This window comes from Schistocerca nitens, chromosome 5, assembly GCF_023898315.1.
Source record: "Schistocerca nitens isolate TAMUIC-IGC-003100 chromosome 5, iqSchNite1.1, whole genome shotgun sequence".
Classification (NCBI taxonomy): domain Eukaryota; kingdom Metazoa; phylum Arthropoda; class Insecta; order Orthoptera; family Acrididae; genus Schistocerca; species Schistocerca nitens.
Window position 1 is genome coordinate 460,905,807 of NC_064618.1, and position 26,568 is coordinate 460,932,374.

At 42.8% G+C, this 26,568-nt stretch overlaps 1 protein-coding gene across 1 annotated transcript in view; it reads left to right on the forward strand.

Moving 5' to 3' along the window:
- Window positions 1-26,568, forward strand: part of LOC126260529 (tolloid-like protein 1) — a 256,314-nt gene that overhangs the window by 66,257 nt on the left and 163,489 nt on the right. The window contains exon 2 of the mRNA XM_049957862.1: window positions 13,944-14,111. Within this exon, the coding sequence (XP_049813819.1) occupies window positions 13,944-14,111 (168 nt within the window). The remainder of the gene's footprint in view (window positions 1-13,943; window positions 14,112-26,568) is intronic.

The window sequence follows — 26,568 nt, forward strand, 5'->3', positions numbered from 1 at the left end:
ACTCAAAGCTTTACGCCTCGCCTGGGCCAGTCAGCACCAACAGTGGACTGTTGATGACTGGAAAAATGTTACCTTGTTGGACGAGTCTAGTTTCAGATTGTATCGACCGGATGGAAGTATACGGGTATGTAGACAACCTCATGAATCCATGAACCCTGCTTGTCAGCAGGGAACTGTTCAAGTTGGTGAAGGCTCTGTAATGGTGTGGAGCGTGTGCAGTTGCAGAATATGGGACCCTTGATACGTCTAGATACGACTCTGACAGGTGACACGTACGTAAACATCTTGTCTGATCACCTGCATCCATTCATATCCATTGTACATTCCGACGAACTTGGGCAATTCCAGCGACACGCCTCACGTCCAGAATTGCTAGAGAGTGGCTCCAGGAACACTCGTCTGAGTTTAAATACTTCCGCTGGCCACCAAACTCCCCAAACATGAACATTATTGACAATATCTGGGATGCCTTGCAACGTGCTGTTCAGAAGAGATCTCCACCCTCTCGTATTCTTACGGATTTATGGACAGCCCTGCAGGATTCATGGTGTCAGTGATTCATGGTGTCAGTTCTCTCCAGCACTATTTCAGACATTAGTCACGCCACATCGTCTTGCGACACTTCTGCAAGCTCGCGAGGGTCGTACACGATATTAGGCAGGTGTTCCAGTTTTTCTTTTCTCTCTCTCTCTCTCTCTCTCTCTCTCTTCAATGTATATCGGCTGTAGATTTGTACGTTTCTGAAGAGAGAAAAAAAATTAATTTTTCTCTTATTAAGCAAATGAATGATGTGGCGCATGTGGCTTCTTCAGCTTCAGATACCTCTTTCAAGAACACATCTCAAATATTATGGCTGTTACAGTAACTACAAAAGAACAGCAAACATTGTAGTACTGGAATCTTTTGTCAGATGGAGTTCCCAGGGTTAAAGATCATCCACTGACACAGCACTCCACCATCCTACGTGTGACCCCGCCTGCTCTTCACCCCAATAGCCGAAGCCTCCATCTACGACAGCGTCCGCTTCGCCTCGGCACGTACTCTTAGCTCGGGGCGAGCAGCGCCCAAGGCCGGCCTTGTCGTACCGCCGTTTGAGGGAACTTTCTCGGTTTAACTTCAGAAAGCTTCGTGACTTCGGCAATCGTTTACTTCTCCGCTGAGACACTGTGCAAGACGTACGCCGCAGCGCACAGCACTTCCTATACTACGAACTCAAATACAGCGCTTTGTTCAACTGTCTGTCGGTCTAAGAAAACAGGATACTGTTAATTATCGTGGATCTGTAGTTTAAGACTGCTTTTAGGATTGCTATGTTGGGCGTCAGGCTCACAGGTTGTAATCATTTTTCTTACCACTAACATTCGTATTCCAAGTGCAGTGCAGCGGTTTTGTTCGTATCAGACGTCTCACCAGCAATGCTTCACGCCTGGCCCCAAAAAGGCACGTAGTACAAGGCTTGCCCCAGGGTTCTGCATTATGTCCTATAACCTTTTCACTGTTCGTCACTTATGTGTCATTAGTTTTGTCCTACTGTAAATAGTACGCGTATATTAATGATCTCCAGTTGTATGCAAGTGCAGTATCAACAAACATGAATACGACTCTGGAGAATTTCAGTACTGACCGGTGTGCATTATCAAAATGGACACGGAGCGGTCCTCGTTGGTCATTCTGTGCTTATAAACCCGAAATATCGGAAACCCCTAACATCTTTAATTCTTCACTGGGAGGCAAATTCAACTTCTCACCCTCAGAAGCGAGTGTAGGAGTGACAACAGATGAAAAGCTAAACTCAGCAGAGCACAAAGCTGCAATGACCAAGAAGGCATCAGCACCTCTCCATGCCCTCCAAAAATATACAAAACCCTTCCCTTTTGATCTGAAAATAAACTTGTATTTCCGGCTGTTAATTACGGCGATGTTATCCTGCAAAAGCTTTTCCAAGGTAGCTCGTGGCGCCTGGGACAGGTGATGAACGCCTGTTTTCGATACATCTGTGGCATTCAACTCTTTGATCATATTTCACCGTCTTATGCACAACTATCCTGGCTACGTATAGATAACTGCAGATATTTCGCGTAGATATTTCTGCACACTCTGTTTCCTCTACAGTCTTATCACCGTACACTGTCCGTCTACCTCTCTTCAACCTTAACGCACTTGCCTGAGCAACACGGCAGAAATACTCGTTTCCAGCAGAGCAAAATTATTTCTCTCTTATGCCATCGCTCAGCCGCTTTCTCTAAGTCCTTTTCGGTAGCAGGAGCCCGACACAGAAGTGACCTACCTCATCATATCAGAACTGGACTACCATCTTCAGCTTCAAGAAATAGTTAATGTCTTTCAAATGATAGAGCACAACTGTCAGTCGTGCTTTTCTTTCAGGTGTTATTAGGCATATATAGATTTCAGCTAGTGCTCAGCCATTATCAATGCACTGATAATGGCTGGGCACTAGCCGAAATGTAGATTTGCCTAATAAAACCTCAAATAAAAGGACGACTGATTGCTGAGCTCTATAATTTGAAAGTCATATCACTGTCGTTGAGCGCACCCATATTGCTAACGGAAGGTAACTTGATAAGATAGTTAATGACACAACTACTGAAAAAAAATTGGAGAGTTATGGTAAGGTCTTTTGGGGCCCGCCCGTCTAGCCGTACAGTCTAACGCACTGCCTCCCGAGTGGGAAGGCGTGCCGGTCCCCGGCAGGATACGCCCGGCGGATTAGTGTCGAGGTCCGGTGAGCCAGCCAGTCTGTGGATGGTTTTTAAAGAGGTTTCCCATCTGCCTCGGCGAATGCGGGCTGGTTCCCCTCATTCCGCCTCAGTTACACTACGTCGGCGATTGCTGCACAAATACTGTCTCCACGTACGCGTACACCACGATTACTCTACCACGCAAACATCGGGATTCCACTCGTATGGAATGAGACGTTCCCGAAGGGGTCCACTGGGGGCCGAACCGCACAATAACCCTGGGTTCGGTGTGGGGCGGCGGTGGGCTGAGTGGACTGCTGTAGGCTGTTGTGGGGTTGTGTACCACTCAGGGCTACGACGGGGACAGAGCCTCTCCGTCGTTTCTAGGTCTCCAGTTCAATACATACATACATATATACAAGGTCGGATGGGATCAAACTGCTGAGGTCATCGGTCCTTAATCTTACACAGTATTTAATCTAACTTCAACTAACTTACGCTATGGACGACACACACATCCATGCCCGAGGGAGGACTCGAACCTCTGAATGGGGGAGCCGCGCGCACCGTGACAGGACGCCTGAGACCACGCGGCTATCCCGCACGGCATAACTACTGAAACAAGGACGATGTATACCTTTTCTCGTTTACACACGTGTTACACAATTACATCCGTCATCCCAACCAGATGTTCCTCAATTTCCAATGCTCTTAGCTGGTGCAGTCTACCTAAATTTTTTCGCTCAGAACTCGCTATTGTCGGAAATAACTTTTGTACAGTCATAAGTACATTCTGTATTTGCCACTATCACTGTTGTTATTATTATCATTATTATTATTGCTATTATTGCAGCGACAACAGTAGAAGCTGTAGCAATAGTACTGGTAGTATTAACTGTATTAAGTCTTTATCAGCACTATTTATTCACATTATCTCTACGTACATTCACCGAGCGAGGTAGCGCAATGGTTAGCTCACTGTACTTGATTGGAGGACGACAATTCAAATCCCCGCCCGGAAGTCCGGATATAGGTTTTCTGTCATTCCCCTACATGGCTTAAGGAAAATGCCGAAATGGTTCCTTTGAAAGGACACGAGCGACTTCCTTCCCCATCCTTAATACATCTCGAGCGTATGCTCCCGTCTCTAATGTCTTCGATGTCGACGAGACGTTAAATCCTAACTTTCCTCCCTTCTTTTACATAAATTCAAATCGTTTTTAATTCTTTTAATACTGTTTTATTTCTATTTGTCATACTAAAATTGTTATCAGCCAGCTACGATGTAAATAGTGTATGATTCAAGATGTAAAAAAAATATTCTGTGCGTTTAACACCGGCCTGATGTAAGAGAGGGCCTCAAAACTCTAATCTGATCAGGTTAAACAAATAAATAAATATTCGTTGGAGTTCAAGATATTGTAGATACTCTTCATTTCCCTTTCTGTCCCGTTTTGTGTAGCCTCCTGTTCGGAACATTGTCTTTACTTATTAGCTGCCACTCAGCTCTCATCATTTCCATGTAGGTCAGTGACTTGTCACTATACCAAAGCACAGACACTGCCAAGGTTTTGAACAGGTGCATGCGAGCGCGTTTTTGTGCTTGATTTACTTTCACTGCTTTTTTTTCTGTTATTCACGCGGTTTTCTTAACCTCACAGTTTCCTCTGAGATATTTAAATCTGCCCCAAGTAATAGTTAAAAACCAAAATATTTAAATTATTTCACCCTATATAAAATCTTGTCTTTTACACAGAATGTTATAGGATGACATTTTAAAAATTTGGTAGATTGTAGAGGACGAAATTCGGAACGTTTTGATATGAGGAAGCTACAGGCAGAAGCGTGAAATGAAGTTTCGACAGCCACCATTGGGCTGTTGAAAATCCACGCAATACCTGTTCGAGAAGTTACCTGGCGAGATTCTCAATGAACATGTAGGCCGGAATTGTGGGAGATCACCTAATGGACCACACGTCATACCAGATCGTTTGAATGATGCATGGTATTTGAAGTTTCTGGTTGCCTTGCCGGAAGTTCTGGAGGACGTTCCCTTGCAACAGTGCGCTAGTTTGTAGTTTCTGAACGATGGTGTTCCAGCTCACTTTGATCGTCGGGCCAAGGCATGCCTCACAGACAACAACAGCCAGAGAGTAAATGTTAATGATTTTACTTTTGTATGGAGCCACAGTCATATAAAACTTTCTGAAAGATATAACCGCCGTTTGACTGTACAACAGGTTTTATTTGATAATGTAGATTTCGGCCTTAGGCCATTATCAGCTGTTACAACTGCAACATATTGAAGCACAATAAAAGTACAAGACAAAGTAGGAGAACAATAGCAGGGCAAACAGTCAAATCAATGCTTGGGCTACATCATTTGTTCTCTTACTTACGTATTATAAATCATTACACTTGAGTAGGACCGAAGTAATCGTCAAAATATGTATCTTTGGTTATAGAAACCAGTTTTGCCAAAAGTAAATGTGAATACATTTTTGTAATATTCTAATTTACTGGTAATTACATGACTCACTTGATATGGTTGTGGAATGAAATAGATGACCAAATCAAAGGTTTTAGACTTTGTTTGCTACACTGTGCTTAAGCAGCCATTGGCATAAGTAGAAGTGAAACGGTAGTCAAAGATCATCATAAAGGCATCCCAGTTTGCACCATGCGATCTGTGGTATGTCATGGGTACAGTTAGTGGCACTCTTTATTATACAAACTGATTACATTATCTTTGAACTGGGCAGAGGATGCCATTATTTACATAATGTAGCGGTTAGAGCCACCTTCCCAGCGTGCATGTAAAAACGCGACTTACAACATCGTAATTAAAGGTACATAAAAGCACAATCTTGCAAGAGTGAAATATTTTATATTTGGTGAATTATCAAATAAGGAGTTATACATTGTTATGAAATACAACTATGTTTAAATAATTGGTTAAATGGTCATACATCGTTGGAATATGAAACCCTTTACATAATTGCTATAGAAGGCCAAATGTACAATGAAACAAAATGGGGAAAAAGTGGTGGTACTGGTGGGGAGGGGGGCCAGTGCATAATGAATCAGGAAATGGTGCACGTTAGGGGTAACAGGAATGAATCAAGATATTAAATAGATAAGGATGTGGGATGTGGAGGGAGGAAAGATGGGGTAGTCAAATTAAGTAGATGAAGTTGGAGGAGAGGCGTTGAGAAGGGGTGAAAGCCAATGTTCACAATATTTACAGTGTTGCCTATATATACACACACCTGTACTGCAATTTTATTTACGCAGTTGTCTAAAAGGAGCACTAAGAGTCTCACTGCATGAAGGTTAACAGCTGTAGTAAGTGTACTAAATATTAAAAACTTAAACTCTACAGCACAGTTCTTCATCGTAATTATAAAAATGTAGTACATAACACTAATTGTTTCATTATTTTAAATTGTATTAAAGTATAAAGAACAGTCTTCACTTTTTAGTTATTCTATTATTAAAAGGACTGTGAACAACAGACCAGATTTAATTGTGGAAGGGGAACAACATCCAAAAGAAATTTGTGGGCTGGTGTGGGAGAGAGAGTCTGAATAAGTAGGTGAAGATTAAAAAGTGGGGAAGTGGAAGGAGGAAAACTAATGTTTACCATCTTCACAATGGTTCAAAATGGCTCTGAGCACTATGGGACTCAACTGCTGAGGTCATTAGTCCCCTAGACCTTAGAACTAGTTAAACCTAACTAACCTAAGGACATCACAAACATCCATGCCCGAGGCAGGATTCGAACCTGCGACCGTAGCGGTCTTGCGGTTCCAGACTGCAGCGCCTTTAACCGCACGGCCACTTCGGCCGGCCATCATCTTCACAATGTTCACCATGCATACACATATAATGCAATATTGTTTACACAACTGTTTAGAAGGAATAGTAACCTGAATTGTACGAGGGTTAACAAGTGTAGCAACTGTACTGACAATTAAATACATAAAATGTACAGTAATGTACAATATAATACCAGTTGCTCCGTTATTAAAAAAATAATAAAGTATAATGAAGGATTGACATTTTTTAAGTGAATGGGTGGTGGGGTATTGACGATGTGGGAGGGGACATAAGGAGCGGTAATCTGATTAGGTAGGTGAAGACAAATGTGTGGGGGTGGAGAGAGGTGTAAAGGAGAAAGTCAATGCACACAATTTTCACAATGTTAGCCACATGTACACTTATACTGCTACACCATTTACACAAGTATACAGAGGGACAATAAGCCTCTTATAGTATGACATTAACAATTATAGTAAATGTAGCAAATGCATTAAGCATGATCTAGAATAAATATGATGAATTAAGTTTCTACCAACATTTATCTGAAGTTACCTAATTTTTTTTATTGTTTAGTTCTAGTTGCTCCTTCAGTAAGTTGAGGGGGCTCTTATTACCTCACTGTATATTTCAATTTCTTCCAGTGTATCCATTTCCTTACTTTTTGGTACTGTGTGTAGAATTTTTAAATCCTGATTGATTTCTCTTACTTGGTGATTAGTGTCTCTGAGATCTTGCTAAATGTTGAAGTGTTGCTTTCTGTTCTCCTAAAATGTTCCTTATACCTATCTTTAAAGGCACATCGCATCTGGCCAATGTATCAACTATCACAAGTGTCACACACAATTTTATGTGTGCTTGATCTACTCATAGGATTAGTTTTGTGTGTGGCATGTTTAAGGATGTTACCCAAGTTCTTGTTTGTGTGACAACTTATCTGTACAGTAACTTTGTCAAATATTCTAGCAATTTTATCTGAGACAGCACCAGTGTAAGGGACAGAAATGAACCTCTTCTTTATTAGTCTTCTTCTTTGTGTAAAGCGATTTCCGTCATATTATGATCATTAATAGTCCTAACTTTCCTATCAAATATTTTGGTAACTGACTTCAATGTGTTGTAGCATCTGCAGATCTTTCTCAACTTCATCGTTCTGCAAAGGGAGGTTCACTAGCCGATGTACCAAAGAACTAAAATAAACTTTCTTGTGAGTCACTGGATGACTGGAATAATTATCAATTATGCAATCTGTGAATGTATATTTCCTGTAGATGCTGAAGGTACATTTGTTATTGTAGTTATCAGTAATTTTCAACTCAAGGAAGTTTATTGGTTTTTGTTCTTCAGTCTCTTTTGTAAACTGAATTTTAGGGTGGAGGCTGTTTAGATGGTTTGAAGTGTGTTTTCTTCATTTACAGTGTCATCAAATATGAGAACTAAGTCATTTACATATCTTTTATAATACCAAATTCTGCTTGTTATGTGTTTGTATTCTTTAAAAGGTTTTTGTTCGAAGCTACTTATAAAAATGACCGCAAGAGTTCCTACTAATCAACAGCCTATAGCTAGTCCATCTTCTCGGATATAGATTTCACCTTGAAAGGCATAGTAGTTGTTAGTTGTTATTAACTCTAGAAGTTCTATTATTTCAGTGATTTTAGCTAGTGTCAATTTTTTATGCTTGATCAAGTTTTGCCGTATTAGGTCAGTAGTTTCTGTTGTGGGAATATTAGTGCACATATTTGATATATCGAATGAAACAAGGTCACCGTTGTCTGGAATTATGAGGTCTTTCATTTCGTTTGCTACCTCTTGTCAATTACGGAATTCCTTAAGTAATCTGTCCAGCTTTTTTTATTGATGTTGTAACACTTGATAATCGCCTAAGGCCGAAGTCTAGATCTTGAAATAAAATCTTTTGTACCGTTAAATGGTGGTTGTATCTTTCAGAAAGAAAGTAAGTTGTGTACTGCTAGGAACAAAACCTGAGCTTACTAAGCGTATATTTACAGCGTTTGATACGATCAGAGGAGGAGCGCATGATCTTGGAAAGAAACAGACTAATTATGATTCGTCGTTGCCCGTTACGTAACGAAGTTGATGGTTGTCATAATGAACATTTACTCTGCAGCAGTGAAGCCATAGATTCTATTTGCGCTATTTTATTGTATACTACCGTCAATATACGTTTTCCAAATTTTCTAGTGCTTTATGTGGACTACCGAATGAGTAGAAAGTGCATAGTGCTGTAGAAACAGTATTTCACGTTTCCGGCTATAGGTTCCTGTTGCAAAATGCTCTGAGTTTCATCCTTTACCATCTCCCAAATTTTTAAAACCGTCATTCTGCAACACCCTTTAGCGATTTTGTTCGGCGTGGAGTTTTTCGGCACAGAAGACGATTGTTTCTGTTTTGCCAGGTGATATTTTCAGGGAGCATTTATCTCAAATATTATGAGTGTTACGGATAGAGCTCTGTGAAACTTCTTTTGCACTTTCCTTAATGGATAACTCGCCTGCAAAATTCACTGCTGCTAGATGTAAATTTCGATTGACAGGACTGTAGCCACACTATGTGATCAAAAGTATGCGGACACCAGGCTGAAAATGCTGGAATTCAGTATGGTGTTGGCCCACCATTAGCCTTGGTGATAGCTTCCACTCTCGCAAACATACGTTCAGTCAGGAGCTGGAAAGTTTCTTGAGGAATGGCAGCCCATTCTTCGCGGAGTGCTGCACTGAGGAGAGGTATCAATGTCGGTCGGTGACGCCTGGCACGAAGTCGGCGTTCCAAAACATCCTAAAGGTTTTCTACAGGATTCAGATCAGGATTCTGTGAAGGCCAGTTCATTACAGGGATGTTATTGTTGTGTAACCACTCCGCCACATGCCGTGCATTATGAACAGGTGCTCGATCGTGTTGAAAGATGCAGTCGCTATCCCCGAATTGCTCTTAAACAGTGGGAAGCAAGAAGGTGCTTAAAACATCAGTGTAGGCATGTGCTGTGATAGTGCCACGCAAAACAAGAAGGGGTGGTAGCCCCCTCAATGAAAAACGCGACCACACCGTAACACCACCGCCTCCGAATTTTACTGTTGCCACTACACAAGCTGGCAGATGATGTTCATCAGGCATTCAACTGTCATACTGCTTGCAGTGGATCCTGATGTAGTTTGGAATTCCTGTGTGATGGTCTGAATAGGTGTCTGCCTATTACGCATTACGACTCTCTTCAACTGTCGGCGGTCTCTGTCAGTCAACAGACGAGATCGGTCTGTACGCTTTTGTGCTGTACGTGACCCTTCACGTTTCCACTTCACTATCACATCGGAAACAGTGGACCTAGGGATGTTTAGGAATGTGGAAATCTCGCGTACAGATGTATGACACAAGTGACGGCCAATCACCTGACCACTTTCGAAGTCCGTGAGTTCCGCGGAGCGCTCCATTCTACTCTCACACGATGTCTAATGACTACTGAGGTCACTGATATGGAGTAACTGGCAGTAGGTCGCAGCACAATGTATCTAATACGAAAAACGTATGTTTTGGGGATGTGTTCTGATACTTTTGATCACATAGTGTATGTTGCGTTCACCTTATTGTAGCATTATTGCATTCATGTACAGGGTGGTCAGAAAGAGTCTGAAAACCTTGTGCGGGTGTTGCAGTGTAGGCTGTGCTGAGAAATAATTGTTAAGGAAAAAAATTCGATACGTTGCGCCGTTTCCGAGTTAATAAGTATTGCAGTTGGCCATTCAGGGCCTTGCGCGCCCAGATTCGAGCTGCCCGCCAGAGACAATTAGCGTCAGTTCTTCACACGGCGTAGACGCTGGCGCACGAAACTGCTCAGCTTTAGGCTCGGGTCCGATCCCTACTACAGTCCCATGTCCAACTTTTGTTCGCTCTCTTGCTCGGTTTTACGAAACCAAACGAAGCACACCTTTGCTGACATCGTCTCTGGCAGCGAGCAACGGCCTGATTGGCTAACCTCAGTGCTAAGTAACTCAGAAACGGCGAGACGTATGTTTTTTTCTTAAAAGTTCTTTCTCAGCACAACCGACTCAGCACCACCCTTACAAGCTTTTCAGACAGTTTCTGAGCGCCCTGTACATGCTAGGGGAAGACAGTCCTCATTCTCGTCTACCCCCTATGATGTTACTGTTTCCACATTCATAATTTGTCTTCATTTCTTACTATCGTTAGTGTTTTCATGTGTATATTGCAAATATGTAAATATTTATGAAGTTATTTTTTGGATACGATCTTGTACTAGTTTATTTCTGCTGCTCGTGTCAGGTTACTTCCCAAGATCACTTCTCATAGTCCTGAAAGGCAACATATGTTTCCAAGTCAAATTCTCTGTATTTCTCCAGCGAGAGTTTAATTATAAATTAACAATCACAGCATGAAAACTTCTTTCTCAAACCATTTTCTTCTTCCCTCAAAATGTTTTCATAAAAGCACTGAAGTTTAACTTTGATTATGGTTGTGAACATTTTGCTGGCAGTGTTCGGTAAGGTAATTCCTCTGTAATTATCCAAGTTCTTTCTGTATCGATTTCTGTTTTTATAGACTGGTGCGACGCTAGACTATGACCAACCTCTAAGAGGTTTTGGGACATTCAGTATCGGATTTCAGACTCTCAGAAATTGAGGTAACCATGACTAGTAGAGTTCTTCAATGATGAGCCAGAACACTACGACCGCCTACTTAATAGCGTATTGGTTCATATTAGAAACGCAACGCAGTGGAGATTGCGCATGGCAAGCATTCTGTAAGTTTTTAATAGGTTTTTGGAAGTATGTGGTACCAGCTGTCTACGCCCACGCCACACAGTTCCCGTCAGTTAAGGGCCGGTAGACTGTGACGTGGATCTGGTGCCCGATAACGTCCGTGATGTATCCCATTGGGTGCAGATTAGCCGAATTTGTTGGCAAACACGTTTAGTGTGAGTTCGTTAGCATGCTCCTAAAAGCACTGCAGTTCGAGTTTGACGTGACACGGTCGGTTGTCCAGCTGGAAGGTGCCACATCCGTCGCGGAAGACGTGAAGCACGAAGCGACACGAGTCGTCCGCAGTAAACTTGACGTAGTCCACAGCCGGCATCGTACCTTCGATTAACATGAGGGTGAAATGCGAACCCCTGCAATCAAATATCACAGCTCTGTAGATATTTCAATTTGCTACAGTTTTCTAGCCGTGCAAAAACATCATTCGCGAAAACTTGCATGAATATTTCGAATTTATTCACTAGGTAATTTGCATACACACCGACGGGAAAAAGTAGCAACACCAAAAAATATTTAGTGTAGAGTAGTGAAATTTCTGGAATACATTTGTCTAGACAACATACTTAAGTGTTTAAGATCGCACCATCGCAGGTTAAGATAAGCGGGAGATAAGCCATTGCAAACGTGAAATTCTGGTACATTAATAACCGGTATAAACACCATAATGCTGAATGCAAGCATACAAATGTGCATGCTTTGTGCTGTACAAGTGCCGGATATCAGTTTGTGGAACGAAAATCCATGCCTGTTGCACTTGGTTAGTCAATACAAGGATGTATTGGTTAAAAACAGTCTTGGTTGCAATTTTAGTTTTTTATTTTTCAACGACGCGTTTCGCCTTATTTAGGCATCTTCAGGTTATCTCTTCTCGATGGACGCGAGAGGCACCAAGATCTGCATAACGCGTTCCCGTTCACAGGAGCGAACGGGAACGCGTTATGCAGATCTTGGTGCCTCTCGCGTCCATCGAGAAGAGATAACCTGAAGATGCCTAAATAAGGCGAAACGCGTCGTTGAAAAATAAAAAACTAAAATTGCAACCAAGACTGTTTTTAACCAATACTGTTAAGCACTGGTTTGCTGTATGCCACATACGGATTGGAAGAATTTCAATACAAGGTTGGTTAATGCTAGTTTTGGATGACGTTTGTGTTGTCCGATGGTATTCCGTATATATTGGACTAGAGACAGATTTGGTAACCAAGCAGACTAAGGCAATATGTCTACACGCTGTAGAGCATGTTCGGTTACAACAGCGGTATTTGGCGAGCCTTGGCCCCCTTGGGAAACACTCCGTGGTACGCTGTTAATGAATGGCAGCACAACAGGTCGAATCACCAGATTGACGAACAAATTTGCAATCAGGGTGGCGAATAACCATGAGAGTGCTCCAGCTGTCGTACGAAATGACATCCCAAACCAAAACTAAAGGTGTACGTCCAGTGTGTCTAGCACGAAGATAGGTTGGTTGCAGGTCCTCAACTGGCCTTCTCCTGACGTACACACGGCCGTCACAGGCACGGAGACACAAACGGCTTTCACCAGAAAATACAACAGACGTCCACTCGGCCATCCAATTAGCTCTCGCGTGACAGCACAGAAGTTGCAAATGGCGGTGGTTTGGTGTCAGTGGAACGCACGCTGCAGGGCGTCTGTATCGGTGCTGTCCTTGAAGAAACAGATTAGTAACAGATCGTTGTGTAACAGTGATGCCAACTGCAGCTCAGATTGCTGCTGCACATGCAGTTCGATGTACCGGAACCACAAGCCGAACACGATGGTCTTCCCTCTCGGTAGTGCCACGTGGCCGTCTGGACCACCGTCTTCTTCCTGCCGTACGTCCTTGGCGACCACCGTCGCCACTAGTCATGTACAGTGGTTATATTCTTGACAAGTCTTTCTGTAATCTCGCAGAAGGAACATCCGTCTTTTCGTAGCCCTATTACAAGACTTTGTTCAAACTCAGTGAAGTGCTGATAATGGCGTCTTTGTCTTTGTCGTCTAGAAGGCATCCTTGACTAACATCAGCTCACCACGTCCAATCTAAAAGGTAACTAACGCTAACCGCTACAGCGTGTATTTAAAGCAAACAGGATTTGCATTGTGATAGCGGCGCTACTAGCGCTGGCCTTGAGCGAGTGGCACGAAATCTTTCAGATGTAGCAACATGCGTACCAAATTTCGTTTATGACGCACTTCCACTTTTCGATGTTGCGATTTTTTTCCGTAAATGTTTATTATGAATAGTGACAGTCCTACAACACACCTCGAGGGCACACAAAGAGAAGATATTGCTGAATACACCTGTGTGGCACTTCTCTGGCGTCTTAGGCTCTTAATGCTGATGAACTATTCCACACATGCTCCGGTTATGGACTCACTTGGTTTTGTCTTCAAGGTGCTGTGCTAACCATTTACGAGGAATATGACTGGTCTGGTATATCATAGTCACCCTATGAGACCGTACCACCGTTAAGAGCTGTACTTTGGCACTGTTTTTTCTTTTTCTTTTAAGAAAGCCCTCAGTAGTCACCTCCGTCTCGACTGGATGTACTCGTAGAGTCGCTTAATCTAACAGAGTATTGTTTCTGCGGCTCGTTGCATTAACGATGCGCGTGTTTGGTGTGCACAGTGTCGGCAGCCAGCGTGACGCAGACGCGGACGGGCTGTTACGCGCGGCTGGAGACTCCAGAAGGCTTCCTGGACTCGCCCAACTACCCGGCAGACTACCCTCCGGGCCTCGATTGTTGCTACGACATCGCCAGGCCCTCCACCTCCTACTGCGGGGTCAAGCTGTATGGTAAGTCCCACAGCTGGTTGCCATCTTCATCTTGCTTGTTAATGCTGTCTAACATCTTCAGTCACAAAAGTATGTTAAATACTCGCCAGTGGAGTGTCACTGTTTGTAAATCTACATCTACGTTAGTAGAGATTCGTGCTGCTGTAAAAAGAGCGATGCGCGAAGAATACAACCACTACCACCGTCATACCTTAGCAAAAGAGCTTGCTGAAAACCCAAGCAAATTATGGTCTTACGAAAAATCGGTAAGCGGGTCGAAGGCTTCCATCCAGTCACTCACTGATCAGTCTGGCCTGGCAACGGAAGACAGCAAAACGAAAGCTGAAATTTTAAATTTAGCATTTCAGAAATGTTTCACGCAGGAGGATCGTACAAACATACTGCCGTTTGAGTCTCGTACAGATTCCCGTATGGAGGACATAGTGATAGACATCCCTGGGGTTGTGAAGCAGCTGAATGGGTTGAAAATAAATAAATCCCCAGGTCCTGGTGGGATTCCAATTCGGTTTTACAGATAGTACTCTACTGCATTGACTCCTTACTTAGCTTGCATTTTTCGCGAATCTCTTGCCCAACGTAAAGTCCCGAGCGAGTGGAAAAAAGCGCAGGTGACGCCTGTATATAAGAAGGGTAGAAGGACGGATCCTCAAAATTACAGACCAATATCCTTAACATCGGTTTTGCAGGATTCTCGAACATATTCTCAGTTCGAATATAATTAATTTCCTTGAGACAGAGAAGTTGCTGTCCATGCATCAGCACGGCTTTAGAAAGCATCGTTCCTGCGAAACGCAACTCGCCCTTTTTTCACATGATATTTTGCGAACCATGGATGAAGGGTATCAGACGGATGCCATATTACTTGACTAAGGTACAAGCATATGGGATTGGTTCCCAAATATGTGGGTGGCTCAAAGATTTCTTAAGTAATAGAACCCAGTACGTTTTCCTCGATGGTGAGTGTTCATCGGATTCATCGGAGGTGAGGGTATCATCTGGTGTGCCCCAGGGAAGTGTGGTAGGTCCGCTGTTGTTTTCTATCTACATAAATGATCTTTTGGATAGAGTGGATAGCAATGTGCGGCTGTTTGCTGCTGATGCTGTGGTGTACGGGAAGGTGTCGTCGTTGAGTGACTGTATGAGGATACAAGATGACTTGGACGGGATTTGTGATTGGTGTAAAGAATGGCAGCTAACTCTAAATATATATAAATGTAAATTAATGCAGATGAATAGAAAAAAGAATCCCGTAATGTTTTAATACTACATCAGTAGTGTAGTGCTTGACACAGTCACGTCGATTAAATATTTGGACGTAACATTGCAGAGCGATATGAAGTGGGACAAGCATGTAATGGCAGTTGTGGGGAAGGCGGATAGTCGTCTTCGGTTCATTGGTAGAATTTTGGGAAGATGTGGTAAATCTGTAAAGGATACCGCTTATAAAACACTAATACGACCTATTCTTGAGTACTGCTCGAGCGTTTGGGATCCCTATCAGGTCGGATTGAGGGAGGACATAGAAGCAATTCAGAGGCGGGCTGCTAGATTTGTTACTGGTAGGTTTGATCATCACGCGAGTGTTACGGAAATGTTTCAGAAACTCGGGTGGGAGTCTCTGGACGAAAGGAGGCGTTCTTTTCGTGAATCGCTACTGAGGAAATTTAGAGAACCAGCATTTGAGGCTGACTGCAGTACAATTTTACTGCCGCCAACTTATAGTTCGCGGAAAGACCACAAAGATAAAATAAGAGCGATTAGGGCTCGTACAGAGGCATATAGGCAGTCATTTTTCCCTCGTTCTGTTTGGGAGTGGAACAGGGAGAGAAGGTGCTAGTTGTGGTACGAGTCACCCTCCGCCACGCACCGTTAGGTGGATTGCGGAGTATGTATGTAGATGTAGATGTAGATACGTACAATGAGGTGACAAAAGTCACGGGATAGAGACATGGACATTCGGTGATGGCAGTAGTATCGCGTACACAAGGTATAAAAGCGCAGTGCATTGGTGGAGCTGTCATTTGAGCTCAACTGATTCGTGTGAAAAGCTATCAGACGTAATTATGGCCACTCGACTGCAATTAGCAGACTTTAAACGCGGAATGATGGTTGGAATTACAAACATGGGACATTGCCGGCCGTGGTGGCCGAGCAGCTCTAGGCGCTTCAGTCCGGAACCGCGCGACTGCTACGGTCGCAGGTTCGAGTCCTGCCTCGGGCATGGATGTGTGATGTCCTTAGGTTAGTTAGGTTTAAGTAGTTCTAAGTCCCATAGTGCTCAGAGCCATCTGAACCATTTTTTGCAAACACAAAAAACATAATGGAATATCTTTTCTGAGACAGTTACAGTATACTGTGACTGTGAAGGAATGAATAATCTTGTTTAAAGCGATTTTCGCTCCATTTTAATAGACGGATATAGCTATTGTATATCGGTTGGCACTGGCAGCTGGGTGGAAATTAGGGATGGGTACTGTCGTCTGTATTTGGAGTCCTTCCGCAGCTGCTAATACTTCGTCCATCGTTGAGAATTCTTTCGCTGTCCAAATATAAATATATAGAAATTTAACTACGAGCCACACATTTAAAGAACGTGTGTTGTAAGATTGATTTATTAATGAAATCACCACGACGAAAATGGATGTTTTTGAATAATTTTGCATGACATATACTATTTAATCATATTATATACGATTAAATTAAAAAAAAGAATTATGGTTAGAGTCTGAACCATTACCGGCAGCGTGGTAGCCCGGAAGCAACAGCACTGTGACCGCTCGTTCGAAACGTGCCAACGTTAAATATAAAGCATGTGCGCAGGGCCCTTGCTAGAAAAGCCACTAGCCAGGTACCGTACTCAGAACAGATACCTCTACGACATACCTAAGACTTATCAAAATCTGTGATTAATGGATGTGATGGTTCCTTTGTGAGTGAGAGTGAATCACTTGGGGAAAAGGAAGAAGAAATTAAAAGCTACATTCGTTTCTAGGACTCGAAACACCATTGCAGCAATCAGCACCACATATTCAGTGTTTCAGTTTGCCAAATGCTGCTTTTCAGCTTTAGTTACAAATATCTTGTGTACTTATATTTATATACAGGATATGCGTATGTATTTATTTGTACTTATTTTTGATATTTTCAAAATTTATGCCCGACTTTTTTTCAAATTTAGGTTACTGTAACAAAATCTTGTGGAAGACCATCTGTATCAGATGCATTTTATCTGTACAATAACTTACGATGTGTTTAAAAATTTCGTGACTTTGTGTTAAGCTGTTTTGTACCCAATAGTAAAATGCTGAAGTTATCATTCCTTTTGGTGCTTCTATTAGTCACAACGCGTTTCAGAGAATAATATTCATCACCTGGTAATGAACTGAAAACACTTCATATTGTGATCCCGTTCCTATCAGGATTTTCTCATTTGTAACAACCGAGATTTTGTGAGTACTATTGGTCAGTATTGCAGACTTCATGTCATATCACTCATCGACAGTATAGGGTGCAGGTCCTAAAGATACGAGTATATTGGAAATGATTCATACCTTTTACTCAGAACGGTTTACTTTTATCAGCATTGTTACTTTTCGTCCGGCAGAATTATCGAAAAATTTGTGTGTGTTCTCATGGGCAGTTATGTTTGAAATTATGCAAACAAACGCTCGTTTTACTCGCACTTAACAGTACTTCATAACCTGGACTAGTCTGAACCATGGATTTGGACTGAAACACACTTGACTAGCATGATAAAAACTGAAGAATGTAATACCTACCTTCTGTGACTTCTGACGATGGACAGTGAATAATTTGTTACCAAATTGAGCAACAGACGTCATCAAGAAATGGTTCGCAAAAACGGACCGTTGCGACAACGGTGTCCAGTGATTGGATTCGTGTTATGGGGAGGTCTCCTTACAGTAGATTTATCTACAATTCTGTAATCAACGATTAGTTTTGTCCGTGTAGGGTTTAGAGATGATAACAATTTTACAATTTCCAGTCATAGAGAGCTTATAGTTATTCAATGGACTTTGGCTTGGTTGAAATGTAGCAAAGCGTTCTTTGTGTTTCTGAATCGCTGACTGGGAACCAAATTGTGTGGTGGCGCAGCATATGAGGCAGCGAATTCGCGTTTGGGAGAAGGGGAACCGTATTCCTATCCGGCCATCCAGCTTGAAGTTTTCTGTATTCTTCCCAAATAAAATTAAGACAAATAGTGGGACTGCACCACTGAAATGAACTCGGCAGATTTTCTTTCCGATGACTTGGAACTCCTCGTGCGTTTTCCCTTCACTCCAGCTCTGGCACATTCCAATTACCGCTTGTCTACGTTCTTCAAAAATCAGATGTGCAGGGAATTGTACGGAACCAGGTACGTCAGATATTTTGTGGTTCTAGCAGGCGTCGTAGGGACCTGATTTCATAACCTAGAACTGAGATAGACTAATAGCATCTCAATAAATGAAAAAATCTGTAGGGAGTTATAATTTCTGTCATTTATCCTATGTTTGAGAGATATATTCACGACTTTTGTTACGAATTATGTAGAAAATAGCTGTGATAGAGCTGCATAATAGTAGATCTAACGTTCAGAATGACTGATTTCGACGGATAGCATTCATTTCAAATCTAGTGTATCTGCGTGATGTAACTGATTTGCTTAAGGTGCGTTAACAAATGAAGTCCGAGCATTACTGATAATGACAAGTGCTGTTGTCCCACATTATCGGAAGCAAGCTCGAACTGTCCCTTCACCCACAAATACATTGCTACTTATGCTGCGTGTGTTCAATGGGATGCAAATTGCCTCTTACTGCAAAATATCAGTAAGATTAAATAACTGTTGTATCCTTAGGAACAGTGACTTTCTTGAAGGTCAAATAATTTCTCTGTAAGAATCAAAGAAACAAATGCAGTTCATGAACACCGATTACGTGAAACGCAGATCGCTTTTATCACTAGCGAGACCCAGAAGGGGGTAGAAGGCGGTACATAAGTTCGCACTATGTGACCTCACTTTCGGGAAGTCTTGATACACTCACACACTGCCACGTCGTAAAAATAGTTACGGAAAACTAGGCACGCCGTTGAAGTGACGATTTCGTATCAAACGAAAGTGAAAACGATATTTTTATTGTATTTCTCAGTCTCTGGTCTCACAAATGGTGTAATGACCACTATTTACCTCCTAGTCAGTCATCATCGGATGTTTCTAATCCGGTACGAACTAACTAGCCAACTGATTCGCCCAAGAGATACACTCACTCGAGGCTGTATAACATAATTACAGAATTTCGTTCCCCTTAGGGACTACGTTAAGTCTGTGAAAGCGAAAAAGTAATTCGCCTTAAGGAACCACCGGCAAGCCCAGAAAGAGAGCTGGCTCAGTTTCGGGCAAGTGACACAGAGGCATTTCTGTTCACGAAATATGTAAATGACCTAGATAACGTCGAAAGCTCCGTTCGCGTACATCAAAGTTTGATACATGGAGGTCACATTAATAGAAAACGCTAGTCAGATAATGCAGAAAGACCTTCATATCAGCACTTTGAGCGAGGATGGCTTGCCGAGTCCCCCACCAGCAAAAATAATATACTGCAATACCTCTAGCTGCACACAGGCGTTGACATAAGTCAACGGGGACAGTTGGAAATGTGTGCCCCGACCGGGACTCGAGCCCGGGATCTCCTGCTTACATGGCAGACGCTCTATCCATCTGAGCCACCGAGGACACAGAGGATAGCGCGACTGCAGGGACTTATCTCTGGCACGCCTCCCGTGAGACCGACATTCCCAACTTATTATCCCGCACTATATTCACAGTGCCCCTGCCCATTATACTCTTTACTCGCGGCGTTTTGCCGATTCCCGTTCGGGCACTGTTTGTGCATCCGCACAGAAGAAAATGGTCAAATGGCCGGTGAGCCTATATTTCATTCATTCATTCATTTCATTGTTGCCCTTATGGACAGTGTTTGAACTCGAAAATCACATGATGACACAATTTTCACTTCTTTCCTCTCTTCCTCTTCTCTTCCCAAAATCTCTTCATCCTTTGGCTGTGCTCCTGTTTCCTTTGCTCTGTCCATAATGTTCCTGTCTTCTTTCTCTCCTTTACAATAAATTTTGCACTCCTAACTTTGTTTCTGAAGTATTTCCTGTCTCCTATCATTTGCCTGTTGATCCCTATCTGCCTTAAGTCTTCGTCTATTTCATGATACCAATTTGTTTTCTTGCTTGAGCTGTTTACTACATCAAAAATTTTCTTTGTAAGTCGGTTGTTGTCCATTCTCTGTATGTGCCCATAGAAAGTTAATCTGCGTTTTCTGGTCGCGTCTGTTAGTCTGTCAGTGTGCTGGTACAGCTCTTTGGTAGGTCGCTTCATCCATATGCCATCTCTGTGAATTGGTCCAAATATTTTTCTGAGAATTTTGCGTTCTATTTTTTCTGTGTCTATGATGCCTGATGCTCCAATTGTGGTTGTTTCTGACGCGTACAATGCTTCTGGTAATACAACTGTTTTGTAGTGCCTAAGTTTGGCCTGCCTCGATATGCTTTTCTTATTATAATGTGACCATGTGAGTTTGTATGCCTCCTGGAGTTTCTTCGTTCGTTCCATGTTAGCCGCCTTGTTTGATCCTCCCATTTGTATGTACTCCCCTAAATACTTAAATTTTTCGACTCTTTCTACGGATCCATATACAGTATGCATGGTGTGTACATTGTTGGTCTGTCGTTCCATATATTGTGTCTTCTCGTAAGATACCTGCAGACCTGTTTTGGCAGCTATTTCATGCAAGCATTCCAGTGCTTCCTTTGCCTCCTGTGTATTATTGCTGAGTATGGCTATATCATCTGCAAATGCCAGACATTTTATGATTGTTTTGGTTTCACGTGTTCTTCCCAGCTGTATTCCTTTAACTTGTTCCTCCCACTGCTTGATAATTTTGTCTAACACCATGTTGAACAGGATTGGTGAGAGCCCGCCTCCTTGTCGGACACCTGTGTGTATGTGGAAGGGTTCCGAAATTTCTCCCATGAACTTAATCTTGGAGGTAGTGTCTGTAAGCGTCTGTTGTATAAGTGTCCTGGTTTTTCTGTCGATACCATATTCTTCAAGTACGTCAAAGAGTGTCTGTCTGTCTATGGAATCATATGCTTTTTTAAAGTCCACAAAGGTAACTACAGTGTTTCTTGCCTGTCTGACTTTCAAAAGTGTTCTCAAGTTCCAGATCTGTTCGATGCATGATCTCCCTTTTCTGAAGCCCGCCTGGTATTCCCCAATTTGCAGATCTGCTTGTGGTTCTAGTCTGTTTAATAGCACCTTAGAGAAAATTTTGTATGTAACTGGTACTAGCGAAATGCCTCTGTAATTGTTTGGATCTGACTTATCACCCTTTTTATGTAATGGATGGATCAATGCACATTTCCATTCCTCTGGCACTTTCTCTGTGATCCAAATTTCGGAGATAATCTTATGGATTGTTTTGGTGATGTTTTCATCTTGGAGTTTCCAGATCTCGGCGATAATACCATCTTCTCCGGCAGCTCTGTTATTTTTCATTTGTTTTATGATTTCCTCTATCTCTTCTATTGTGGGTGGATCAGAATCGGCATTAGATGTGGTCTTTTGGAATGTTAATTTTCCTGTAGGTTTTTTGCAATTAAGAAGTTTATCAAAGTAATGTTTGAGAATTTTACAGTTTTCTTTTGTGTTTGTTTCCAGGGATCCATCTGTTCTTCGGAAGCAGAGGCTAGGGGGTTGATAGCCCTTAATATTTTCTTTGAAAGTTCTGTAAAAATTTCTTGTGTTATTTCTTTTGAAATCTTCCTCAATTTCTTTTAGTCTGTTATTGTCATATGCTCGTTTTTCCCTTCTGATTTCCTTCGATGCTAGTTTCTGAACTTCGTGAAATTCTTTCCATGTTTCCGAATTTCTGTAGCTACTGAACTTGTCCCATGCTTGCTTTCTTCTCTCAATGGCTTCATCACAATTTGCGTTTCACCACCTATGTTTGCGTTTTCTAGGTGGTTGTCCCCAGCACATAGTCTTCTGAACTGCCTTCGCCAGATCTGTCCATGTGTCTATTGAATGCCTATTAATTTCTTCAACGATTTTATCCCTGTTTATCTTCAAGTATTCCAGATCAGGTTTGACTATTTTGTTTTGCGCTGTCTGTTTCAGTCTTGGGATTGGCCTAATCTTAACTTGTAGCAAATAATGATCAGACTCGAAGACTCCTTTACGTGTTCTGACATTTAGAATTTCCCGCGAATTTTTCTTGGATATGGCCACATGATCAATCTGAAATTCTCCCCACACTGTGTTGGGTGCTTTCCATGTTGTAAGTTTTCGTCTTGGTTTTTGAAATTGTGTTGACATGATTTTGAGGTTAAAGTTTTGACAATATTTTATGAGGTGTTCCCCATTTCTGTTCGTGCGAATATGTGCTGAGTATGGGCCTGTTATTTCTCTGAATTTTCTCTCCTTACCAAGCTGCGCATTGAAATCACCCATTAAAATTTTCACATGTCTTTCTGGTACGTTGTTAGTTACTTCCTCCATGTCTTCCCAGAAGTCTTCAATTTCTTGTGGCTTCTTTCTGTTATGGTCATTTGTAGGTGCATGTGCGTTGATAATTGTGTATGCTTTATTACCTGATTTGAAGGACAGTGTCGAGATACGTTCTGATATTGAATTGAAGTCTATGATGTTATCCATGACTGATTTGTGTACTGCAAACCCTGTACCAAACAATAATGGTGTTCCTCTTCTGACCGCAGGTTTACCTTTGTAAATCCTGTAATGTTCTGTGTCGAAATGGTTTTCATCTACGAAGCGCGTCTCTTGAATGGCAAGAATTTTGATGTGAAATTTATCTAGCATGTCTGTCAGTTGTTTTAGTTTTCCAAGTTTGAACAGAGTGTTTGCATTGAGAGTGCCAAGGTAGTGCTTGCGAAGAGGTTTTGAGAAGCTCCGACTCTTCTCCTCATGATGTTCCTGGTCCCCCAGAATCCGATGACCAGGAAAGTCCAGTCCGTTGACTGGGGCCTGGGGTAGCGGATTTCTTTCCATTTGTTCCATCATGATTACTTCAAGTTGAAGTTGGTTGTGGTGACCTTTAACAAGATATATATGGTATCTGTTCTTTCGGATGGTGGCCGAGCGGTTCTGGCGCTACAGTCCGGAACCGCGCGACCGCTACGGTCGCAGGTTCGAATCCTGCCTCGGGCATGGATGTGTGTGTTGTCCTTAGGTTAGTTAGGTTTAAGTAGTTCTAAGTTCTAGGGGACTTATGACCTCAGCAGTTGAGTCCCATAGTGCTCAGAGCCATTTGAACCATTTTTTTGTTCTTTCGGACATGTCCGAAAGAACAGGTACTATCTTCATATAAAAATAATATATAACTTAATAGCTTGTTTGTCCGTCTTCTGAACGAAATACATTACTGATTCTGCGTATCATGGATCTGACGGTATGCTGGTAGGTTTGTGGAGGCATGTGGGATTAGATGTCTATGGACAGATCATGTAATTCGTGTAAATAAGGGGCCGTTGGTTTGCGTACGTGGTGACGGCGCTCGAGCGCCTGATTGCGACCAAGATGGGTCCCATAGGATTTACATCAGGGGAATTTGGTCGCCGAGACATCAACGTGCGTTCTCTATGACGCTCATCAAACCACTGTAGCAAGGTTCTGGCTCCTAGACACGGACAATTATGCTGCTGAAAGATGACATGGCCGTCCGGGAAGACATCAAACTTGAAGGGATGCAGGTGATTCACAGCTGTCAGCGTGTCTTCGATTACTATTACAGATTCCATGCAGGAGCAAGAGAATGTCTCCCACAGCATAATGTTGCTGGCAACAGCCTGCGTTCGTGGCGCGCTGCACGTTTCTAGACGACGTTCACCTCGATGACGGCGTTCGTGGAGACGACCGACGACCTAGTGTAGCAAAAATGTTGTTCGGAATTCATCGACGGTCGAATCCCAGTGGTCCCGTTCCGACTACAGTCATAATTGAAAATGTCGTTGGGTCAACATGTGAACACGTAGGTGTAGTCTGCTATGGAGCTCCATGTTCAACAACGTTCGATGAACAGTGTGCTCCAAAGCACTTGTGCGTGCGCCAGCATTGTGCTCTTTTGGTAGATATGCGACAGATCACCATCTATCATACCTCTGATCCATTCTGTGAACAGTCGTGGACGTCCATTCATTAAGTGTGTAATGGTAGTTTCCGACCTTCCAACTCTTTCCATATGTGCTCACGACAGTAGCACGTGTACATCAGACCAGCTTCGTCGTTCACAAGATACTCGTTCTCAGGATCTGCGTAATAATAATCTGCCCTTTGTCAAGGTGGCTTATGTCAATGGATTTACCCATTTGCGTCCCATATCATCATGTCTGCTCCGCTTCCATACTTTTGTTATCACGTCGTGTGCCCGCCACATCCAACGTCGCAAAGGGCAGTGGTCATAATGTTTTGGTTTAAGCATCGTTCAAACTTTTTATGACGTTAGCTGCATTTGGTCATTGAAATGTATCAATGGTAACAGGCGAAAATTTGTGCCAGACCAGGAATCGAACCAGGATTTCCCGCTTTACGCGAGCGGTCGCCTTAACCACCTCCGCCATGCGAGCACGCTTCCGCTATACATATCGATAAGATGACGACCCGACCAACGATCCTTTCTTCCAGTATTGTACACCTTGCCCGATCTATTATGGGAATCAGGAATTGCGAGTAAGGAGTTAATGGGTACGTGTCACTACGTCAGCAGTGAGCAACAGCCTGGGAATTGGTGTCGGAAGGGAAGCCTGCTGGGATGGCCGAGGCAGTTAAGGGGAACGCTCGCGTAAAGCGGGAAATTTGGGTTGGAGTCCCGATCCGGCACAAATTACAATTGCTCCACCAGATGTGGTTAACGGCAGTAAAAAATCTGAACGAAAAGTAATTTAATTCGTACAAATAGATGAAAACGTCCGATATTATTAGACCAGACCATTATCAAAGAATTGTCACCGTCAGATATCAAAGGGTACCCCTTCGGAGCGATAGGAGCAGGAACACCTACAAAAATGTGATTGAGCGACCGCCTTAATCAGATTCGGTAGAAGGACGCTAAGAAAGAGAGTGTCGTCCACGACGATGGGTGCTGATTGAGTCTTTAGTAAGCCTAATGTTCGCAAGTCTGCGGCACGTATGATTAACGGAACACGTACAGGTTACAGAATATCTGGATTGATTCGTTACAAGTTTTCTTAGAACAGGAGCATCACAGAAATGGTTTAGAAAAACTAGTGGAACATAATACAAGAAAATCGTGTGCAACACGCAGAGATTCACTCTCAGAAGTCCAAGAGCCCACATTACACAGCGTGTCAAAAAGCATACTATACTACTGGCCATTAAAATTGATACACCACGAAGATGACGTGCTACAGACGCGATATTAAACCGACAGGAAGAAGATGCTGTGATATGCAAATGATTAGATTTTAACAACATTCACGCAAGGTTGGCGCCAGTGGCGACACCTACAACGTGCTGACACGAGGAAAGTTTCCAACCGATTTCTCATACACAAAAAGCAGTTGATCGCCGTTGCCTGGTGAAACTTTGTTGCGATGCCTCGTGTAAGGAGGAGAAATGCGTACCATCACGTTTAAGACTTTGATAAAGGTCGTATTGTAGCCTACCGCGATTGCGGTTTATCGTATCGCGACATTGCTGCTCGCCTTGGTCGAGATCCAATGACTGTTAGCAGAGTACGGAATCGGTGGGTTCAGGAGGGTAATACGGAACGCCGTGCTGGATCCCAACGGCCTCGTATCACTAGCAGTCGAGATGACAGGCATCTTATCCGCGTGGCTGTAACGGATTGTGCAGCCATGTCTCGATCCCTGAGTCAACAGAGGGGGACGTTTGCAAGACAACAACCATCTGGACGAACAGTTCGACGACGTTTGCAGCAGCATGGACTATCAGCTCGGAGACCATGGCTGCAGTTACCCTTGACGCTGCATCACAGAGAGGAGCGCCTGCGATGGTGTACTCAATGACGAACTTTGGTGCAAGAGTGGCAAAACGTCATTTTTTCGGATGAATCCAGGTTCTTTTTACAGCATCATGATGGTCGCATCCGTGTTTGGCGACATCGTGGTGAACGCACATTGGAAGCGTGTATTCGTCATCGCCATGCTAGCGTATAACCCGGCGTGATGGTATGGGGAGCCATTGGTTACACGTCTCGGTCACCTCTTGTTCGCATTGACGGTTCTTTGAACGGTGGACCTTACATTTCAGATGTGTTACGACCCGTGGCTCCACCCTTTATTCGATCCCAGCGAAACCCTACATTTCAGCAGGATAATGCACGACCGCATGTTGCAGGTCCTGTACGGGCCTTTCTAGATACAGAAAATGTTCGACTGCTGCCCT